General features: G+C 39.2%; 1 protein-coding gene across 1 annotated transcript; it reads left to right on the forward strand.

Annotated features, from left to right (window-relative positions):
• Nucleotides 1–12790: 12790 nt before the first annotated feature.
• On the forward strand, nt 12791–20728 carry LOC101170509 (adenosine receptor A1). Its single transcript, XM_004069275.4, has 3 exons — nt 12791–13928; nt 18027–18318; nt 18422–20728. The coding sequence occupies exons 1-3, from the start codon at nt 13588–13590 to the stop codon at nt 18803–18805; spliced, it is 1017 nt and encodes a 338-aa protein (XP_004069323.1). The 5' UTR covers nt 12791–13587; the 3' UTR covers nt 18806–20728.
• Nucleotides 20729–23212: the final 2484 nt, after the last annotated feature.

Genomic DNA, 23212 nt, shown 5'->3' on the forward strand with positions numbered 1-23212 from the left:
TTTGATTTTTTGGAGCCAGACGATGTCAATAAGGAGTTATTGGACCTAGTCAGTTTAAGTCAACATTTCTATGGAAACCCCTCTTGCCAATCATGCGTGGGCTTGTTGGAATACCACACCCCTACTACTGGAGAGTGGGCTCAGGAGAATCTGTCAATCAAATGTTTTGACGTTGGGCTTGGGGGGCCAGCAGGCTCCACTTACTCTAATGAGGCATCTAATTTGTCAGATTATACCTTGAATAACTTGCACTACAGAAAATAAATGTAATTAAAAAAATAAAAGATTAGCAAGACCATGTTAAAAAAAAAGGTATCAGAGGGGGAATGCATATTCTGACAAATATAATGACTAAGTAATAGCTGTTTAATACAGTCAATAGTATAGAGTTATTTTAGATACACACACTAAACTGTAAAACACCCAATCACAAGATATCTGGAATTGGAAGGGGCAGGGCATCATCTTAAATGACTTTATTCAGAAACAAGGACTGCAAACTTAAGTAATTTCACTTAATGCAACAAATATGAAGCATATAAATGTTAATTTCTTTATTTACTATAGAAGTATAATGAAAAAATAATGTTATAATTTTCATAACTTACCTGTGAAATGAAGTTTAGGAGAGAAATAGTGAGGCAGACTTCCTCACACATCACTGATCCCTAAGCATTTGTTCTTCCTCTCTAATCAGACTTTGTCTGGTCCCATCCCATCCCAATCATGCTCAAGTTGTCAAGTTTAAACACAGCTCAGATTCCACACATCTCACCTCCATCTCTACCTGCTCACATGTTGCATCCATGGCTCTATCTGATCCTCAAATCTTCACCATGAGGAATCGCTCAAATCTCTCAAATCTTTTTCTGTGCTCGTTTCGTACACATGTTCATTTGCAATGAGCCGCCCCTGATTGACATGTCATGGGCTCTTCTCTTTTCCAGAGCGCATCTCAAAAGCTGCACTCTTGCCATTCCATTTAATGTACTTATTCTGGTTGTAGTTTTCTGTCATTTTTCCTTTTTCTGTTAATGCCTCTGCGGCACTTTGACACATCTACGTTAAAGGTGCTGTGCTAATAAGATAAGCTTGTGTTGAAGTCTTTTTTATAACTAGTGCTAAGACTTTCAACAAATAAAGGTTGGCAGCAAAATGATTTGAAAAAGAATAATTCATCCCTAATCTATAAAAGTCTCATGTTCTTCAGTCATCTCATCAAAAATCACAATCCTTCATCAACTCTATATAAACAGTCAGCCTGCTGTTTCTGTCCTCACTCACTGAGTGTCTTTTTCTCTGTGATCCCACTACAACAACCTGCCACCCCACCCTTTAAAATTCCATCAGTGTTGCTGCAACAGTCAAGGTCGAGTTTCAGTTTGAGTCGAGAAGGGCCACCAAAGTGGGAGAATAAAGACCAACAGATTACTTTGAGACACAGATGATAGAATTCCTGTTAAGGTTGGAGGAGTTAATTTTTATTTTTTATTCATTTGCGCAGCTTTGCTGTAAAGTTAAACTCATCAGTAAGGTAAATAAGAAATCACTGTTTCTCCTCATGTCTTTGGCCTCTAGAGAATATTTCAGAGCGGGCCTGTGTCTTTGCTTAAATGCGTCTCTCCTGATTTCCGTGAAATGAGGGTTGAATCTTTCTATAATTGTGTACTACATGCCTCAGCTGGTCTCTGATGGATTGTGTCTCTGTGATGTCATATACTAAAAGCAAATTGAAAAGAAAAACTTCTCCAAACATAGAACTGTTTGTCCCAGTTGGTATTTTCCCCAGTTTCCTGGCAAAAAACATCCACTAATGAATGAAAAATTAAACCCTAATCTCTTCAAAGTATTTTTATTCTGCCACAAGAGAAAAGGAAGTGTTCCTTTCTAACTGCCCCTTAAAATGCTGTTTAATTTAGTTCACAGGCAGGTGTTTGAATCCATTTGCAGGTTCGTCCAGAGGCATTCAGTAAGGTGTCTAAGATATTTGCAAAATATTGTAATCTATTATTTTATTAGCTGAATAAGACACACGTTTATTCTATAAAATGTTTGAGCACATTATTTCAATAAGGAGAGATCTTAGGAATGAGAATAATAAAGATTTGTTTGTGATACAAAAATGAGCATGAAATAGTCCTTAGTATTTTAGCGGTTTAGGCTCTGGGCCGATGACTATTTTATTCTAGTGGGATAAGCTTGAACCATAGATGGATAAACCACAGGGGCCTATGCGCTGGTGGTGGTTAAGGCCAGTTCACGACTTAATATCTGTCCAGGTGGACAATAGGGTGTCCACGAACATAAAAGCAGAAATATGACTGTGATTGGCTGATGAAAGAAGGCGGAGAATTTAGCTATTGGTGAGGGTTTGTTTGATGAGTGGTGTGTAGAATGAGTGACACAAGAACCCGTACTTACCTGGAAGTGAGGCAGATCTTCCTTATTAAAGCTGCAACAAAGCTCACTTTAAAAACAGACGTTTGGTAAATGTGCTCTTTTGATCAAATCCAACATGTGGCAACTGTGTTTTTTTTTGTAATATTTTATCTACACAACATACAAACAAAGTATTATGTCTGTAAACTTTTGAAGAAATTGTTCTTATAAGTGCGATTTTACTGCAATGAAGAACTCAATGCACCATGACACTAAAACTTTTAATCTGCTTCCTTCACATCTCCTTTTGGAGGTATTTTTCACTGTTAAAACACTGGATCAATTAACAAACAGCTCTGTAATTTTTTACATTTTAAAATATTAGTTTTTATCAAATTCAGTTTTTGAGTTCAGCAAACCATCAACCCAAAATTTTAATTTTATGGAAACTAATAATTTTAAACATAACAAATTACAGAGCTTTTGTATTAATTGATCCAATTTTCCCTATGTTCTGGCTGCCAAATTCTCATAATAAATGATGTAAACAAAAACATTTAATTCTGTTACAAGCTTTGATGAGCTTGTAACAGTTGATTGGATGTTTAAACTGTTCCTAAGTCCTTTTTCAGTTTTTCTTTCAATTGTTTTTTTACTCTTTCTTGGGTCCTTATTTTGATGGATGCTCCTGCCTTGACCTTGTCATGTGAAGCTGCGTTTGTTAATCCCAGCTGCAGCCTAGTGAACATGTGCTGTAAGATCTGAATTTTACCAAATGTCCTAAATTATATAGATTGTTTTTAGACTTAAATTTGAAATCCGTTATAGCAAACTAATTACCAAATCATGATGGAGGCTGGGAGAAAAGCATGAATTCCGTGTTTCTGGAGCAGTGATCAAGAATGTTGAAAATGTTCTTCAGAAGGTTATTTGTGGCTGTGGGTGAAAGACTGTCGACACAGGAAGCAGCAGTGTCAGTGAGGAATTTAAAGGAAGGAAAATGCAAAAAGTTATTTGCATTAACCGGTACTTTGTTTTCCTGTGCTTGAGTAGTATAATGGTTCTTCTTTAAATCTGATCACAAGGATTCACCTAAAATTCTTATAATCTGTTGTTTTTGAGTTAGGGTTAGAAAGCAATTTGCCTGTCGAGGGATCAATTACAGTTCTGTCTCCTTTTGAAAAATCCCATGGATATTCAAGCTTTGTGGTACAAATGGATGCAGATAAATAAATGGCGGGGGTTGATGTTTTCAAGTTTTATAGGAAACTGAATGGGAAGTCTTCAGCAGAAAAAGGGAAGATGTTTCAACCACAAAAAGAAAAGACCATCTGTGAGCTAAATGCATTGACTCTTGTGGTCATCAGCTGTGATGAAGATTAAAATTGAGCAAATGTTCCTTTGCAGTCGTCTGGCTCCGGCTCCAAGACTGGGAGTGGAGAGTTGATCTGATTAAAAGAAAAGGGTACAGACATCGCCTTTGAGCTGTGTCATACATGTGCAGTTCTGTTGGTATTTGTGAAAAAGTAGAAAGATGAATAGATGATCAGATTAACCAACGCCTTCCATCAGCTGGATCCTAGATTAAAGTCTCTCATAGTATAAACTAAAGTCAATGCAAAAATCAAGAAAAAATCAATGTTAACCCCATAATGGCTTATTTAATCTGCTAGTGTATGAAAAAACAGTCTTCAATGTTTTTCTGTACAAGGTGATGCAAAATTAGGTGGAGTCTTTCAATTACCATTATGCATTTTTAGCCAAAAAAAACGTGTATGTTTCTATAGGACATAGTTTCAGGAGTTCATTAGAAATTTACCTCTAAGTTGTGAGTGGGACCATTGTTGCTGAGCAACCCCGCCCCCCTTTCTGTCACCCATAACTGAGAGGTCTCTGTTCACATTCTCTACTGATAGCTTACAGCCCCTCACTCCTCCAATCTAACATTGCCAGTGCAACAAAAATGGCGAGTAGTATTGGAGCTATCCAGCCGTACAGTTCTGAACCAGATTGCAGCACAGACCAGGAAAACAAAGACTTACACAGATCTATTTCTCTGTAGATTGATGGATCGGAATGGAGCAGAGCAGAGAGCTTTAGGCCCGCCGACTGTAGCTTCTTCATCACAATAATTTAAATAAAGAAATACTCAGAAAACAATTTTAGGGTTAATTTTATTAACATTGCGCCCTCTATCATCAGAAAAATGCCACAAGAACAAAATTGATTGATTTTCAATTACATTACTTCACTTGCTACAAAAATTGAGTCATGATTTTTCCTAATGTAACATACTTTTGCACATATTAAACTTTTGATACTTGATCAATTTTTGCTATGAAGATTTTTTGAAAGTTATGTCTATTTTACTTGTATAGTATTTTAAAAAAAACATTTTTTAATCAATAAATCAAATCAAATCTTTATTGCTTTGACTACAATGCTTGAAATAAATTAATAAATCAAAATAAATCAAATCAAATATACATGATTTTTATAAGTAACATAATCTGCATATATTTTGGATAACTGATGTTGATTTCTAAAATAGTTTTTTCTTACATAATAATGTAAGTAATTCATATTTGTCATGTGCTTTATTGATACCAAAGGATTGTTAATTCTTTCTGATAAAAGCTAGGAACCAGATAATGAAAAATCATGTAATAAAATGGTTACGGTAGAACAGGGGTGGGATTATATAAATTTGCTTCCTTCCCCTCCCTTTCAAGCAATATTTAATAATATGTCTAATTATCCTAAGTTTGATACGTCATTGTATGAATGTATAACTGATGATTATATTGTTTTTGTGTATTATTCTTATTTCTTGAAATAAACCATTTCAAATCAAAATCAAAAATCAGATCAAATAGTTTTTAAATCTCAGCAATATTCAATCAACTTAAATTAGTGTGTCAACAAAGTAATGTAGTCTTGTCCAGACTGTTGAAGGGATAAGTTAAACAAATATAATCTAAAAAAAATTGAAATATATTAACTCAGTTTAAGGTGAATTTTTATCCTATACGCTATCGTTACCTGTCAAAATGTATTAACTTGAAAGACACTTAATAAGCCCATCTTCCACCAAAGTCAATGTCTTTTTTGTAAAGCTTATTATGTATTTTCTATCAAGTTTTGCAAATTTCACATCTTTTCTTTTGTGTAATATTGCTATCAAAAAACTGATAGGAGCGATAATTCAACTCCTTCTTCCTCCTGTCTGTGGCAGTTGAACAAACTGATCAAAAATCTGCAGCCATAACACTATTTGAGAGTCTCCTCTGCCTGCTGAAAGCTTTTTGGTTCAGCTCCCACAGTGAAATATCGGTAATCTCTTTTTGAAATATTCCAAAAGGCTGAATTATGACCCTTCTTTAGTGTTTTTCTCATGTTACAGTAGACTTTTTTCCTGCAAAGTTGGCATGTGTTTGTTGCACTTCCAAAACACGCTGTAAATTTTCAAGAAAAATCAAGTTGTTTCTTGAACTCAATTCAAAAATGTCATTAAAAATGCTCCACAAACTGTGCCTGTGAACTCCTGGATGGCTTCTGTGCTACATTACTGCTGCCCTTCCTTCAGGCGTTACGATCCAGAGCTCATCACTCACACAATTGTCTCATCAAATCCAAAAAGAAAACTGAATCCAAGTGCCTAAAAAGTAAACATTTTTAATAATTCAGAGGTTCCGCCTTTAAGAAAATAACCACGAGAATCTGATATGCTTATCAAACTGCAGGAACACATTTTTTTTAAAGAATTCCTCTGCCTTTGCTTTTCAGAGGTCAGAGGATAAAGTGACTGTAATCTAAGGCTCATTTCAGCCCCAATGCGAACAATTCCTTCTGTTTAGAGCTGGAGTGGGTTGATGAGGAGCTGCACGTTCTCCCTGAAATGATCATGCTTCAGCAGCCACCGCACAAATCCAACACAATGGAGCTCACTTTGAGCTGGAACACGTTCACTTAAAGAGCTGCACCACGCAGCAGCCTCACAGAGTAAAGCAAATAGGAATTTAACAAACTGTCTTAGAATTATGCTAAATATGACTGCCATTGTGCATATTAAGAGTACAGACAAAGAAATGCAAACATTTAAAGATATAAATAATGAATATAAAGTACCGGTAAATGGGAGATGGAATGCAGTGGTGAGCAGACACAGCTCATATTCAAGTCCAGCTTGAAATTGAACATGCAGTTCACTTAAGGAGCCCCCAAAACTTGAAATCTGTTTTGGAAAACCAGCGAGTCCTCATTACTCAGTTCATAAATCCAGCATTTTTTTTAATCTTTGCTCCTTCCTATCTGTCACATCCATCAGGTCTTTAAGATTACGTAAAGATTTGTAGAAGGCAGCGATCCTGATGTTGAGCTAAAGTCAAACATTGGCATTAGGTTGTGTGTTTTCATGCTTTTTAAAGCAGAGTCTTTGGCCTGTACAATAGATATAAACCTCTTAGGCAAAAGTAAAAGTCAGTTAAATTTGGTAAAGCTAGACCCACCTCACCAAAAGAACAAAGTTGGATGATGCCCAAGGCTGTTTTCACCAGTCCGTTGAGTTTTTGACAGGGTTGGTTACATTTAGGATGCCAGAGGAATGGAGAAGTGTGATGGAGCCAATTTTTCAAGAATACGGGAGAGTGTGCAGAGTTTTGGCAACTACAGAGGAATAAAGCTAATGAGCTATGGAAGGAAGCTACGGTAAAGAGTCGTAGAAGCTAGATTAAGAGCAGGAGTGAACATTTGTTAGCAGCAGTATGGTTTCATGCGAAGAAAGAGCACTACAAATGCAATATTTGCTGTGAAGATGTTGATGGAGAAGTACAGAAAGGTCAGAGAGCTATGTGTCTTTGTAGATCTGGAGACAGCTTATGACAGGGCGCCCAGAGAGGAACTGTGGTATTGTATGAGGAAGTGTGGAGTGACAGAGAAGTATCTCAGGGCAGTACAGGGCACAAGGGCTGTAAGACAGTGGTGAGGTGTGCTATAGGCAGTTTCGGGGGTAACAGATTACAAAGTAACGGATAATTTAATTACTTTCGTCAGTAACGGAGGAATATAACGAATTATAGTTCAGATTTGGATAATTAATTAGGAAAAATTGAAAAATACTGAGGTACTGGCGCATTTGGGGATCGGTCAAAGGACACACATGCCCTCATTGCTGCAGTCACATTGCTTTCCTAACTGGCTCAAAGATGAGACGAAAAGAGATGCTTCAAGAATTCTTATAGTCCCAGAGGAGCAGCAGGTGAGCAGCAGAGCAGAGACCCGCCCCGGGTACTGATGTGTCGGTATTGAATGAAACAACTCTAAAGTAGGTTCTTTGGTGTCAAAGATGAGAGCCAGCTCCTTCCTGGTAAATGTTTTTCTATTATATTTCACCTTTCCTACTCCACAGAGGAGGGGAGTAGTCCCGTGTCTCAGCAACGAGGACTGTGCACAAAAGGCAGACGTGGAGAGAGAGAATACCTGATACCCAAAGTCAGCGAAAATGAAAGTGGAGGCATTAAATAGATCTCTGTGTTTTCAAAAGAGTGACTTACTTTCAGCTTTGATGAATATAAGCATAACAGGTTTTTCCACATCTCACTTAGAGCAGTGGCATAGACCACATGTGCTGTAACTTATTTTTGCGTCATTTTTCACACTGTTGTCTGAATTCTAATAAAACCAGGTTATGTCTTGAACGAGGTTCATACTTTATAATTAAAGTTAAATGAAAGACAAGAGGATCTTGTTTGTATTGTTTTTTACCTTGAGAATATGTAAATGAGAAGAAAAAAGAAGTAATGAGTGAATTATTTTATCGAATAGGTAATGAGAAAAGTAATTTAATTACAATTTTGATCCAGTAACTAAGTAGAGCAATTAATTAATTTTTAGAAGTAATTTACCCAACACTGGCTATAGGAGTGACAGAGGAGCTCAAGGTGGAGGTGGGATTACATCCGGGATCAGCTCTGAACCCCTTCTTGTTTGCAATGGTGATGGACCGGCTTACAGAGGAGGTTAAACAGGGATCACCATAGACTATGATGTTTGCAGATGATATTGTGATTTGCATTGAGAGCAGGGAAAAGGTGGAGGACAAGCTAGAGAGAAGGAGGAAATGAAGGTTAGCCAGAGTACGACTTACATGTGTGTGAATGAGAGGGACCCAAGTGGAAGAGTGAGGTTACATGGGGGAAGAGATAAAGAAGGTGGAGGATTTGAAGAATCTAGGGTCAGCAGTCCAGAGTAATGGAGAGTGTGGAAAAGAAGTGAAGAAGCGAGTGCAGGCAGGTTGGAATGGGTGGAGGAAGCTGTCAGGTGTGGTGTGTCATGGAAGAGTTTCAGTGTAACCCTTGTGCTATCCTAGGCACTTTATCGTTGGGAGTTGGGTCATCTAGACCCACTAGACAGTGCGCTGAACCTTTTTTTTCAATGATTTGTGATCTTCACTGGTGTCCATGGATTACATGAAATCTTTCCACTTTTATCCACCTTTGTCATGGTAGGGAGAACACGACAATGTAAGGGTGGGGTCATCTAAGATAGCACAAGGTTTAAACGAAAGGAAAGGTGTAGAAAACTGTGGTGAGAGCAGCCATGTTGTTCGGCCAAGAGACAGTGGTACAGAGGAACAGACAGGAAGCAGAGCTGGAGGTAGCAGAGATGAAGATGCTGAGGTTCTCTTTGGAAGTGACCAGTATGGATCAGAAATGAGGACATCAGAGAGACATGTTAGAGGTTTTGGTGATAAAGTCAAAGAGGCCAGACTGAGATGGTTGGGATAAGTCCAGAGGAGAGACAGTGAACATATTGGCAGAAGGATGCTGAGTCTAGAGCTGCCAATCAAACGGCCAAGAGGAAAACGAAAGAGGAGGTCTGTAGATTTGGTAAACAAAGACATGAAGGGAGCTGGTGTTAGAGTAGAGGATGCTGAAGACAGGGTTAGATGCAGGAAGCTGACTCGCTGTGGTGACCCTGAAGGGACAAGCCGAAAGGAAAATAATAATAAGAAAGTTGTCCGTATTTTCAATGTTGTTCGCAACAGTTTTATTTTAATATCACATACAGAATGTGGGATTTTTCGAATCGTGTTATGCGTTAGAAAATGTTACTGTTTCTGAGACAGTTGGCATTTTTATTTTGATTTAAGACTGAGGCACCAGAATCAGAATCGACGGTGAAACATCATCACGTGTCAGCTAAAAGCTAGACGGAAATTAGTCACAGACAAAAATGACTTTTATCACACAAGTGATCAGATGTCAAAAGAGAAGTGACTTTTCCTCTCGTTCCTGCTGTAACAGCCCCCAAATTACAAGAAAGTTTCATTGAGATAACTCAGGGAGCAGTTAAAAATAATCGAAAAATCCTTTTTGTTTAAGTAAAGAATGTAATAAATGCAAGAACAGTTCTTTGCATTGGAGTGTTTTTTGCAGTAATTAAACTTTTTTGTTCTGTTTTCTATTACTGGTAACCAATGCACACACAGACAAACAACTGTAATTTCAAGAAGTACAAAGTGGAACCCACTCATTTCCTGTGTGATCCGCTTCCTCGTTGGTGAACCCAAAACTTCAAGTGACAGATGAGAACACAACAAGAAATAAGCAAGAAAACTTGCATAAATGCATAATTAAATTACATGTAGAGTCTTGTTTTTTTTTACCATTTTCTGAAAAAATAAAAACATTTCATCAAATGCTGAGATGGTTCTGACCTCTGAAGCACTTTTTTATATCGTTTTTTATCATTTAAAGCTCAAGCTTGATAGCACCTTTTATCTACATCAAATAAATACATTGAGCATCCAAAAGAGAACCCAACAGTTACAGGAAGAACTTTGGTGAGGAGAGGCAGGCAGCGCTGTAGGAAGGCGCCTGTTTCTTCTGCACAAACAGAAAAGGAAATTAGTTATTCTTTAAATACACAATTACTTTTAAAATGGTTCAACCCCACCGTAAATTGTTCACAAACCTGTATTACAACTGTACTACAACTTTCACTTTTGATTAGCACTGCAATTTCCCAATACTTTCGTTTCCTGACCATCAGAAATGTTGCGACACGGACGCATAACAGGAAGGAAGCCGTCTGTGGCTGACACCTGCTTCAGAAAAAGCAAATAATCTAAAACTAAGATTATAAAATGTTAGAGTCAAAGCTGTTATTAATCTGATTGTGTCAGAAAGAGCTGGTGAATATCTGGTGATTCTTCTTATTCTTTTACAGCAGATTAAATCAGCAAGTAATGAAGAACTAAACTGCAAACCAATACTACAGAATTTAATGTCTGCAGAAAGAAGCAAAGGCTGAAGATAAGAGCTCTGAACTGAGTGATGCTCTGAGGTGATTTAGCTTCCTCTGACACTGAAAACCTGCAGCATAATGAGAGTGAAATTGATTTAGGGGAGATTCAACCACCCTAAAATGTCAATTGGTCTGCAGGAGACCTGATGTTTAAACACTGCGAACCTAAACCTCCAGTGCTCCTTCCACTTTCGGCTTCTCCCATCTGGGGTCGCCACAGCGAACGAGTCGCATGGTAGATTTGGCAATGTTTTACGCCGGATGCCCTTCCTGACTCAACCTTCTCAAACCGGGCTTGGAACCGGCAGAGGTAGAGAAGGGAACAGGGAGCAGCCCGGAGTCGAACCCTGGTTTCACGGACGGAAGGAGCCGCAAACCAGCATGAGCTAAACCGGCTCCCCTAAACCTCCAGTGCTCCAAATTTAGAAAAGCAGGCCAGAAACCCTCTTAGGGTTAAAGCAGCAAACCATTACCACGTTATGCCTAAAGCTATCAACTCATGTTCAAGCGGCTGCTTTCAATGAAAAGTCTATGTAAACGCATGTACACCCATGTTTCTATGAAGTGATATGTATGCCACCACATTGCAAACAAAAATTTCTAAATATAAAATGAAAAAAATTAAATATTTGCTGTCAAATCTTTTTTTTTGTTGCTTTCAAGCATTTCTGAGAGTAAATATTAAATATTTTCATTTGTTACTTTAAAAGTTTTGTCTGCAATGTGGTGGCATATATATCACCACATATGTTTTGGCCTCCGCATTCAGAACTCTCCCATTCACGCGTCGCTTACGCAAGTTTTTCTGTCAGTTCTCTGCCTCTACGTTCCAATCGGGCATTCAGTGATCACGCGCTGCAAGTTCAAGCAGTCGAATTACTGGTTACAGAACTATGGACCTGCCACAGTGGTCAATGGGTGTCTGTTCAAAGACTCAGTAAATCCTGTTTGACAGGTCTGGTCTGGACAGCACCAGTGGGACGGGGAAACCTCATGTTTGTGTATAACGGGATGTTTCCTCTGCCTGTCAGCATGATCGTCATGTTTTCACGTCCATATACGGTAGTCTGGAACGCCTTCCTCCAGGATGACAGCTCTCTCTGTGTCATATGTCTACCTGAAGCATCCCCCAGCACATAGTCTAAAAACATGCAACACTTCTCATGCATCTTGTTTTAAAATGTTCTAATTCTGCAACTGTCTGGATTTAGGGGCGGCAGTGGCTCAGGCGGTTGAGCAGGTCGTCCAATGATCGAAAGGTCGGCGGTGCGATCCCCGCTCCCCCCAGCCAACTGTCGTTGTGTCCTTGGGCAAGATCTTTCACCCTTCCTGCCTCCAGTGTGGCTCCTCTGGTGTGTCAACGCGTACGAATGTCCCGGTGATGGTCAGAGGGGCCATAGGCGCAAACTGGCAGCCACGCCTCTATCAGTCTGCCCCAGGCTAGCTGTGGAAGCTGTGATGGTAACTACATCAGTAGATAAATCCAATCCATTATTATTATTATAAGTAGTAGGTATTTTCCAAGTTCATTTTCCTACCCCAAAGTAAGACGGCTCGTTCTCTAAGGCCCAGCCTTTCACTCCTTGTGGACGCCGCCCCATTTCGTGACGTCAACGTATTGCCGGCCTCAGCAGCGTGTCTGCGTTTTGTCCACGATAACAAACAATATACGAACTTTTGCAAACATGGATATGAATATTGTGCATATTAAATAAAAGCATTTAGCTGATCACCACTAGCTTCACAGAGAAAGTGTATGTGTGTGTTAGCCTGGGGGCAGAGCTGGCAGCGCAGACTCTTCCAGGGAGGGGCGGTTTCTCACTTTGTGATGTCACAATGTGAAAAGCCTCTTGTTTTGGTGGATTGGGAGGGGCTGGTGCACAGAGAGCAGGTTTTTAGAGGAATGCTCAGAAATGTGTGAATGAAGCAAAATACCACTTTGGGGTTGTTTTTGGGAGAATAAACATTATAATACAGTAAACAAAAATAAAAAAGCTGAGTTTCATTGATATAAGCCCTTTAATTATGTTTTTTTTATTTAGCATTTACATAAGTTAGTCATGTAACTCATTTTTTTATTTGGCTTTTAAGTATTTTATCACTTTTATTATTTATCTTTTGTTAATTTATTACCATATCTTTAATCTATACTCTTTCTTGTCAAACTGTTAGCTGCAGCATTTCTCACCACTTCATGATTGTCTTTTGTTTTTATTTATTTATTGTTTTTTAATGACTTCTTGATTTGTGGTTTTATGTCTTTGTCAAGCACCTTTTGTTTTGATGAAACGTGCCCAAAAATAAAGTGACTGATTGATTGATCAGGTGATTGACTGAAACAACTAAAAGAGATTTTAACGGGGTGATGCGCGCGTGCAACTCAAATCAGCAGTCTCCTCCCACGTCCTCCCAGCAGACTCGCGTCCACTCCCACTCAGGAACTTCAGTCACACATGTGACTTTGCAGAAAGAGGTATGGTGAGTGTTCTGCTCCCACATCTGCGCATTCCAGGATTGGACGTGTGGCTTTATGGTCAGTGAGTTTTCTGCAGGGACAGGTGTGTGTATATTCCTGGTGACTGTCTGACACAGTCTGGTGCTGGGAAAGGCGCTGTTTTCAGTGGGTGAGTCATTCAGCATCTCGGGTCCGTCCGGTCCACCCCTCCAGCCAGACGCAGCCAGACGCGTCAGTCTCGGGATGTGGAGAAGTTGCGTCTGGCGCGCGCCTCCTTTACGCGTTTTCTCTCAAAGATCCCAAGAAGAAGACCGACTCCGCTTCTGTGATAAACGTCCAAAATGAAAAGCCAAAGTAAGAGAGCCTCAGCGGATCCCCACAAAGTCAGAGAGAGAACTCCATCGCCGTGTTCAGGCTGAGCGCGCGCTCATCCAGCATCCGCGACCATGTCTGTGGCTCTCACCTCCCCCCTGATTCTCTACATCGGAATGGAGGTGCTGATCGCGATCTCCTCGGTCATCGGGAACGTGATGGTGGTCTGGGCTGTGCGCATCAACCGCGCACTGAGAGACACCACCTTCTGCTTCATCGTCTCCCTGGCCTTGGCTGACATTGCAGTCGGGGCTCTTGTCATCCCTCTCGCCATAACCATCAGCATTGGACTCGAGACGCACTTCTACAGCTGTCTGCTGGTCGCCTGCACGGTCCTTGTCCTCACTCAAAGTTCCATCCTGGCGCTGCTGGCCATCGCCTTTGACCGCTATCTCAGAGTGAAAATACCAATGAGGTAGGCCTAGAGGCGGATTCCACGGCTTCTATCACCGGCATTTTATGCACCTTTCATAAGTTTGAATTGCATGAAATGTCCTGGTTTTGTACTGAACTGATAACGCGCGCATACAATGCCGTTTTTCATATTCTATCACCTGCATTTTTTGCGCCTTTTGCCAGTTCAGTACAAAACCAGATCATTTAAAGTTTTTCAAACCTAATTGTGCAGCTTTTCTGTGCAGTTTAAGTTAGTTTGAGACTTAGAACTTTTCAGTTATTAATACATCTCCACACAATTTCAACCACAATATGGTTGAAATTGAAAAATGGTATATATTTCAAATATGGTTGAAATTTTCCTCTTTTTTCCCCATTAATAACGTAAATAAAGTTGAATAACTTTGTATGCTATAGGAGCTCAAACTTCCTCTTTAAATTGATACGTTAGACAACCAGCCTTGAAGTGTCTTTCAGAGAATGCATGATTGGTCAATAGTTTCATGGTAGCTGCTTCACGGATTGCATAATTCCTCAATTTGGCAACAGAGCCCTTTCAAGCAATAACAACCCACATGTTCACGCAGCCCTTTTCCGTACCCAGCCGCTGACAGGAAACCTTTTTATAAAGAATAACGCAGAGATTCATTAGATTTTTGTTGTGTTTTGCACTGTTATTTTAGAAACAGGATAATTATAGCCGTAACTGAGTCACATTTAAGCGGAACTGTCAAATCCTGGCTTTCATCAACCGCAGATCTACTTTCCATAAATGAAACAAACAAGGGTGAAGTTCTGAATAATGGCACCCTCACCTCTAAGAGAATCAGCTTACTTACTCATAAACTTTTATCTGGACACACTCAGCTTTTAAAACCTCTAAAATGTTTATAGTCTCAGGATAATATGAGACATCATTTCACCTCCACCCAAAAGCTCCCTTGTGACTGCGATAAGCGCTTGCTTTTTATAGCTGAGGTATTTGAAGACATGTTGTGGTGATAAGGATGCTCTGAAGTTTGAAAACGTCCCGTATCTTTCGGGGGGGGGGGGGGGGGGTTAAGTTCTATAGGTGGGAGATTGGGATCAAGTCTCTGAGGAAAGACAGACTGACAATAGACAAAAAAAAGTAAATTTTGACACATGGATCAACTGATTCATATGCAAAACATTAGAACCAGCTCACTAGCAGCTGCGACTTTTGCGTCTATTTCTTCAATCTCCGTTGAACTTTAACCTGTGTTTACTTTATCAAAAAATGTGGCCGTCGGCAGGGGCCAAATGGGATTTTAAAAGGGAGAAGATGCATAATTTTGCTGTAACTCCTTAGATTTTTGTGTATTGTGCCAAACTGGATGCAGCTAGGATAAAAAACGGACATATTACTGACAACGCTTGATTCATAAAGGTTTGTACAGTCATTTAAAAGCCTTTTCAAAAACCGGAACTTTGTTTTCTGCTGCTCTGTAACTTATGTAAGTAGTGAGAGAACGTAACATTGGCAGCACCCAGGTTTCTTCAGAAAAGCAGGGATGTCTGGACTTGTTAAAAACTGCTGTCAGGTGTTTTCTATCAGACATATATTGTTACAGTTGTGACAGTTAGGCATCGAAATGACAGAGATCAGAAGAAAACATAATTATTATTGAGGTAAACCACAAGATGAATTTTTGGCCCAGCTGAGTGACCTTTCATAATGAAAGTGTGTGTATTTCCACATGTTAAAATGTAATGTTAGGAAGTAATTCTGCTGCTCAGATGTTTTTCTGCTTTATGTCAACAGGTTCAAGTCTGCCAAACTAAGCTAGTTCGCTGAATTTAAAAAAGCTTTTCTGTCTTTTTTTAACCAAAATCACCAGAAATTTGTAAAAATAAAGCAAGCTTTGACAGTAAACACGTTTTACTCTTATCTGCACAAACCACAGTTAAAGACAGAGTTGAGGTACAGTGAAAGGCTTTGCTTGGCATCGTATCCCATTTAGTTTGATCAAATTCCATTTCTTTATTGCTTTAGTTTAAGAACATTAGTCACCTAATAAAAAAAGAAAACCTAAATGAAATAATAAGAAGATTCTGCTTCACATGACCTCACTCCTATATCTGTTTGGACTAGTGTTGTGCCAAAAGACATCAGGATTATCAATAAAAATGACAGTTGGAGCATTTTAGGACAATAAACTGACTCAGTTTTTAGCCTCTGTTTTAATAAGAAGGAGTTCATGTTTACAAAAGGATTTTTGGCAAAAAGGCAAAACCAATTTTCTCAGATCTGAAGAGAAGAAAGTACAAAAAAAAAACATTCAGTAACCAAAAGTTTACCATATAATCCTGTTGTTTCTGCTTTAATTCCAGGACAATGTGTAATCTTAAAATCATTTTAAATTGAATGAATACCAAAAAGAAAAATACATTACTGCGCTATTTTGTTTTTTATGTCGGTGCTATGAGTTTAAGCAAACAGTGGATCTCCTCATTCACCAAAGCTGGGGTTTTCTTAGCTTTTGTTTCTACACTTCTGACACGTAAAACAGTCAGGATTTTTCCTACTTGAGCTTAATAAGTTGGATTTGTCTTGGTTTAAATCATTTTCTAAGGCTGGACTGACGCTTGGGGTTTTATCAGAGCGTTCTTAGATATTGCTTCGGTGACCTTCTTTCATAAAAGACGATCTACTGTTTTCTGTGGAAGATGAAAAAGTGGGGAAGGTAGCACCTTTTTACTTTTATTTTTATTAAGGCTGTTATGCACTTTCTCTGTTTCTTTTTACATCTTTAGGTGAACATTTTTTGGCAAAAAAACTCAGGTATTTACAGACACACAACACATGTATTCCTATTGAAACCACAGTAACTAAACAAAAAAAAACCCTAAACATGTATGAAATTGAAGGTATTGCTAGAAAAACTAAAGGTTAAAATGTGAAACTTTTTGCGCCGATATGATGAAAACAGTTTGGACTGTTTAAAAAAGATAAACAGAGGAAACGAAAAATTGCACACATAAGCCAAGAACTCTTCTTCTGTGAGGCAAACGCACTGACCGACTGCGCCGTGCAGCTCACGGCCACCAAAGCAACATCTTTTTTAATCTTTCTGCTTTCTTGACTGACCCATGCTCTGAGCAATTCTAAACACTTAAACTGGCAGACTGTGGGAAAACAGAAAAAGCATTTCAAGAAATTGGGCTTTGCGTGCCTTTGAACCTGGGAACATTTTGGTAAAACAAACTGGAAACGTTTTTGTAGAAGATGAGAACAGCCACTTCTGTTAACTTGGTTTTCAGCCCATTTTCTTGACATAATTTAACTCGTTATCTGGAGCAAACAACAACATTTTTCTTTAGATAATGAATACAATTTTACATATATCAAAGATGTGAGCCAAAACCGCAGATATGAGATTACCTCTTATTGATCAACTTTTAGCTGTGATTTAGCCGTGATCTCAAGAAAACAAGCCGTAATTTTAATTTAGAAAAATTAGCTAAAAAGATTATTCACAGAGATGGCCATTCTTGTTTTGCATCGTTTTTTTTTAATAAAACATTAATTATTTGTGACATAAATTGTGATAGTGAAAAAATACATAGAAAGGGGCTGAACTCATTGTGCTAGAGTTTAACCTTAAGACCCCAAATTTGTCTTATCGTTTATGTCTCAGCTATTGGGTTGGAATATGGTCAACTAAGCTCAATTACCAGCTCTTTTGTTACACTTAAAGTTGATTTTTTTTTCTTTACTTGCAAACATTACCTAACTGTGCTAAAAACTAAAACTTATTTTTTCATATAATATTAGAAGTGGCCTTTCAAAGTGGAGCAGATGGAGACATTATTGTCAGATTAGCCTTCCCTGAGTCAGGATAAACGTTCGGATTGTTCATGCATTTGACTGTTCTCACAAACATGTCTGTGCATTTTCCTGTAAATGGACATTTTAGTAATATTATTTGTTGTAAAACGCAATAAAACCAAATTAACTTTAAGCTACATTTTGTGGTTCTGAGGATAAACCTCTGCAAAGGTTGTTGTCTTGCTAAAAAATAAGAAACCAAGCATAAGGTTTTCTTGGAATTGTAACTTTTTCCCCCCTTAAATGTCTTATTCTTTGTTACCATAGCTACAAGCGAGTGGTGACCCCTCGGCGAGCTGGCACAGCCGTGCTGTTAAGTTGGCTGGTGTCCATCATAGTGGGCCTCACGCCCATGTTGGGCTGGAACAACCTGCAGCAACTTATTAACAACGGTTCTTTGAAAACGGACCTCCTGGTGACCTGTAAGTTTGAGACGGTCATCAGCATGGACTACATGGTCTACTTCAACTTCTTCGGCTGGGTGTTGCCCCCTCTGCTGCTCATGCTGGCCATCTATGTCGAGATTTTCTACATGATCCACAAGCAGCTCAACAAAAAGGTGCCTTTGCTCTTTTCACTTCTGCAGTTTCCTAATACAACAGGAAGCCTGAAAGACTAAATATTTACATTTGCAACCCCGTTTTTTTTTCATTTTTTTGTAGGTTTCTGCCAGCCACACAGATCCGAGGCGTTATTTTGGGAAGGAACTTAAATTAGCCAAGTCTCTGGCGCTGGTTCTTTTCCTCTTTGCAGTCAGCTGGCTCCCACTTCACATCATAAACTGCATCACCCTCTTCTGCCCTGAACTTTACAAGCCAGAATTCTTCATTTACATCGCCATCCTTCTCACTCATGGCAACTCCGCTGTCAACCCCATCGTTTATGCTTTCCGCATCAAAAAGTTCCGCACAGCGTTCGGGAAAATCTGGAAACAGTACGTGCTTTGTCGGGATCCAGTCGGCCGTCTTCCTCAAAGGGGGAGTCAGGGAGTACGGCGTAACGAGACAAGACTTAGGCAGAATGACCATGACGACAATGATGTGTGACCTTTGGCGATTTATTGAGTTAAGCTGCGACCATGTTTAATGTATCTCACAACGAGGAGCGGCTCCTGCCAGAGACACACTACCCAGCGTGCAACAAGAAACCAACGTTACAAACGAGCCACGGGATCCCCTGTCTGGCTAAGATGTAATTAAGACAGATTTCTCTCTGACACCGGTTGACAAAATGACCTCTCATGGGATAACGTGAGTTTCATCTGGGTCAAGAGCAACTGGCTGAAGTTGAATCGGCGAGAGTCTATTTTTAGCATATGTGGTGCAAAAGGGACATTAAAGTTGGAGCCTTTTTCATGTCAATGATCCTAATGTATGTATTCTTTTACACCACGTGCTGCACTAATACGATTCAATCGGTGGCCTTAAGGGCAGGGAATGTAACTGAGAGGAATCAAGACTAAGTGCTGAACAGCAAATCTACTGTGAGCAAGAAGGTTAATTGTGCGAACAACCGAGTGCTTTGACATGCTCCGGGATATTTGATGCACTCTCGATGCACAGGGGAAGCAAATCTTGATGTTGTGTAGGTCTGGTTTACCTTTTAAGTATCCGAGGCTGTTTAATTAACAGAATGAACTAATATCTATTGTGAAATCAAGAGATACAGTAGAAGAAAAATGTTTTTGATCCCTTTTGGATTTTGTAGGTTTTTCCCACCTAAAACAAAAGTCTAATTGTTGGATAATTTAAGCAGTGAAGGATAGAAAAATCAAGAAAATGACTTAAAAGAATTTACAGTGGGGCAAAAAAGGTACTTAGTCAGCCATCTAGTGTGCAAATTCTCCCACTTAAAAAGATGAGAGGCCTGTAATTCTCATTATGGCTATATCTTAACTATGAGAAACATAACAACAAGAACACCATCTCTACGGGGAAGCATGGAGGTGGAAACATTTTGCTTGGGGTTTTTTTTTTTTTTTTTTTTTTGCACTGGGCTACTTCACCATGTGGATGGGAGGTTGTATGGAGCCATGTGCCATCAAATCCTGAGAGAGAACCTCATTCTCTCCACCAGGAGGCTCAAAATGGTACGTGGATGGGTCTTCCAACAGGATAAGGATAAAACAAACAAGAGATCAAATGGTTATTTCCTCTACTGTACGTTACTTGATGTTTGAACTTGATTTCAGGTGCTGATAGAAGGTATGGCAGCAAATGTGTGTTTTTGAATGTGAATGTTTAGAGCTGTAGTTACTCTGCCTACTCAACTCTCTTTGTCGTTACCATTTTGTCCTAACAATGTTACTCCAACGAACACGTCAGTGACTTGTTACACATTTGACTCCCAGTCGATAGTGAGATTTAACAGTAAAACGTAATGATGCGTTGTGGTGCTTTCACAGAGTCAGCCTAAACTTTTTAAATGAAGCATTTTTGTTAAAATGTGTGGAAATCAAAAGGAGACAGCCAACAATTTGCGGTGCAGACTGTAATGGACGTGTGTAAATGTTATCCTTAGAGTTCGTCTCTTCCACACAGCACTGCTGAGCATCATGCAGTTGATGTTTGAATGTCAAAACACGGTGAGCATACATGTTGCTCCATGTGCTGAGCAGGGGCTTAAATTTATCATGCACTGAGTGCATTCAAGTCATTTTTTAAAACACAGGTTTTACTCCTTAAAATTCTACTAAAGTTGAATTTAGAGAAGTTGCATTTATTTGCACATTAGCTCATTATTTTTTTATGTTTGTCAGAAGGCTAAAAGCTATGTGTAAATAACTAACCAAGTTACTATACGTCACAAAAGTCCCAGAGAATCATTCAAAAGTTTACAACTCTGAAGAGACTAGTTTTCAGCTGCATCTCATTTCCTGCACTTAAAACAGTGTTTTTTTTTCTTCCAGTGATTTTAAATTCCACGAGTAGAAAATGTAATCATTTTTAATAAAAACTCCATGCTCATAAGTTTGTGAAACATCCATCCATTCATTTTCACTTAATTCCTGTTTGAGCACAAGGGGATGCTGGGGCCTATACTAAAGGACAAACTGTCCAAACTCAGGACAGCTCTCAAGTCCAAGGAAGGGCCACACAGAGACAAACAGCTGAACAAACACACACTCACACTTAAAGGGGTGATTCAAAAACAATGTTTCACTTATGAAGCACATGCGAGTGGAGAACATGAAAAGTCCCACACAGAAAGGACCGAACTGGGAATAGAACGAGGTCCTTCTCACTGAGATGTGAGAGTGCTAACCACTACACCCCCATGCAACTCATCAGAAGGATGAATTAGAGTCAGGTCTTAGCGTCCCTGACCAACATCACTGACTATTGCCTTTCAGAAAGTTCCAGAAGCCTGTAGAACTGTAATTCCTTTAAAGAAATTGCGTCTGATTGCTTAAAGTGAGGCTTTTTTAAAATCGTTTTGCAGCCCTTGCTGTAAAATTTTGCTTTTGCTAGTCAAAGGCCATAAAACCACCTATTTGCTTTAAACATTATAGCTTTTTGAGATCGTTCATCACCTTTAGAGCAACTTTTTTTTTTACATTTGGGGACATTGAGTGGATCATTTAAAGGGTTGTAGGGTTGCAAAGGATATTGCCATATCAGTCGTATTTGCTTTGCACCTACCGTATATAGAAAACATTATGGATTTTATTTTGACTCACAATGAGAACTTAGATCAAATGCTAGTAGAGGCCCTTTGCTAATGTATGCATTTAGCACTTTTTAGATGTGGCAAGTGAGTCCCAGCAACATAACAGCATTGGCCAGACAGCTCCCATTCAAGCACATGCCTTGCTTCGCTCATCCATCGAGCTGTCTGTCGAAGCTTCTGTGCAGAACAGCACATTTGACAGCATATTGGGGAAATGCAGAAAGTTAGAGGGTTGTTCTAAACACAGCAGAGCAGAGAAAGACTCCCTTACACAGGAGTTGCCCACCAGGTGGAACAGTGCTTTTGGGGATGATCAAGCGCATACTAAGAAGTTAAGAACCACCGAGAGGTGCCCTGGCCCTTCATCCAACCAAGCTCTCTATGCCCGGAAGAAGCTGGAGGCAGGGTTAGAGCATTGCTGGTAAGTCATTTATCTCTCTCTTCCTTCTATAGAGTGGTATCTTTTTTCTTAAATCACGTGTTTGTTGTATTGTAAGATATACATAATACAATCTCTCAAGTGTACTTACCATGTAAAAAAACAAATAACAATTGGTCTTTTTTCCCTTAGATAAGAGTTTAGATGTGAACAAGTCCCCAACCTATTTCTTTATTTTATTTTATTAAAATGTATGTCAGTGAGCTTCTGGGAGACGAGAGGTTTGTGTCCTTCTCAGTGGTGCTAACAGCATCGTACCATCTATCTCATGGGATGCAAGCCTCTGAAGATAACCCATATGACGTGGAAAAGAATTAAATTAGAAATTTACAGCGGACATAGAAAGCTGTAGGCAAAAAACAAACATCACATGGCTGAGGATTGCAATTGCCTTTGATCCAATAGGTTCAAGGAGCTCAAGTGTCTCAGTCGACTTGAGAGAACACAGGTTTGGAGCTGTGAACCAGGATCTGATTCACATATTTTAGTCTCAGCCTATATTTTTGTTACCGTAGTTCAAATTCAGCAGGCGAGCAAAAATGAAGTATTGCAGATTGAAATTTTAGCTAAAATCTTGTTGAACTAAATCCTACACTCTGCCAGGTTAGCATTCATTTAGTTTCTTTATTTTTTGTTTCTAAAAGTGTGCGATTACCTTGTATTTGTGGGGTTATCCACAGTGGTGGGAATTTATTGAAGTTATAAAGATTCCACAAGTGAACTTTGAATGACCATTTCTGTCACCTTTCATTGTGAAAGTTTTATAACACATTTTGTCAGTTGACTTTGATGCATCATACTATTATACAAAACAACCATAGTGATTGCTCTTGGACTTATTTCCCTTTTGAGTGTACAGAGAATACATGCCATCTAGATGACTTTGGGGCAGTTAAATTTTCTTAAAGAAAAGAGTTTTAAATACCAACAGCCGGTCCAGACTCATTGACTAAATATGAGACAACATTCATTATCAATCGGTGGAACCAACAGTGCAGACTGCTCAGAACACAGTCATGACAAACATCTGTTAAAGACACATGAAACACAACACACACTGAATAAGAAAAGGGCTGACCTGAGAGAACCCACGCATGTACGGGGAGACCATGCAAACTCCACACAAAAAGTCCCCCATTGATGTTCTGTTTCAAGCCCTCCCAGCCGGGACTTGAACCGGGACCTTTTTCCTGTGAGGCAAGTACAGTAAACATTCAGCTCTCTGGTTACACATGAAGCTAAATCAAACAGCTGCTTCTCAGGCTTTAAAAGAAATGTGTCTTAATCGCCTCACACCACATAGCTAATTAAATGACCCAAAGGTGGACAAATAAGAACCCAAGCC

Source organism: Oryzias latipes, chromosome 5, assembly GCF_002234675.1.
Source record: "Oryzias latipes chromosome 5, ASM223467v1".
Lineage (NCBI taxonomy): Eukaryota > Metazoa > Chordata > Actinopteri > Beloniformes > Adrianichthyidae > Oryzias > Oryzias latipes.

Coding starts and splice junctions, on each gene's coding strand:
- LOC101170509 (XM_004069275.4), top strand. CDS start 13,588: ATGTCTGTGGCTCTCACCTCCCCCCTGATTCTCTACATCGGAATGGAG. Junction 13,929..18,026: donor AGAGTGAAAATACCAATGAG/GTAGGCCTAGAG, acceptor TTGTTACCATAG/CTACAAGCGAGTGGTGACCC. Junction 18,319..18,421: donor ACAAGCAGCTCAACAAAAAG/GTGCCTTTGCTC, acceptor ATTTTTTTGTAG/GTTTCTGCCAGCCACACAGA.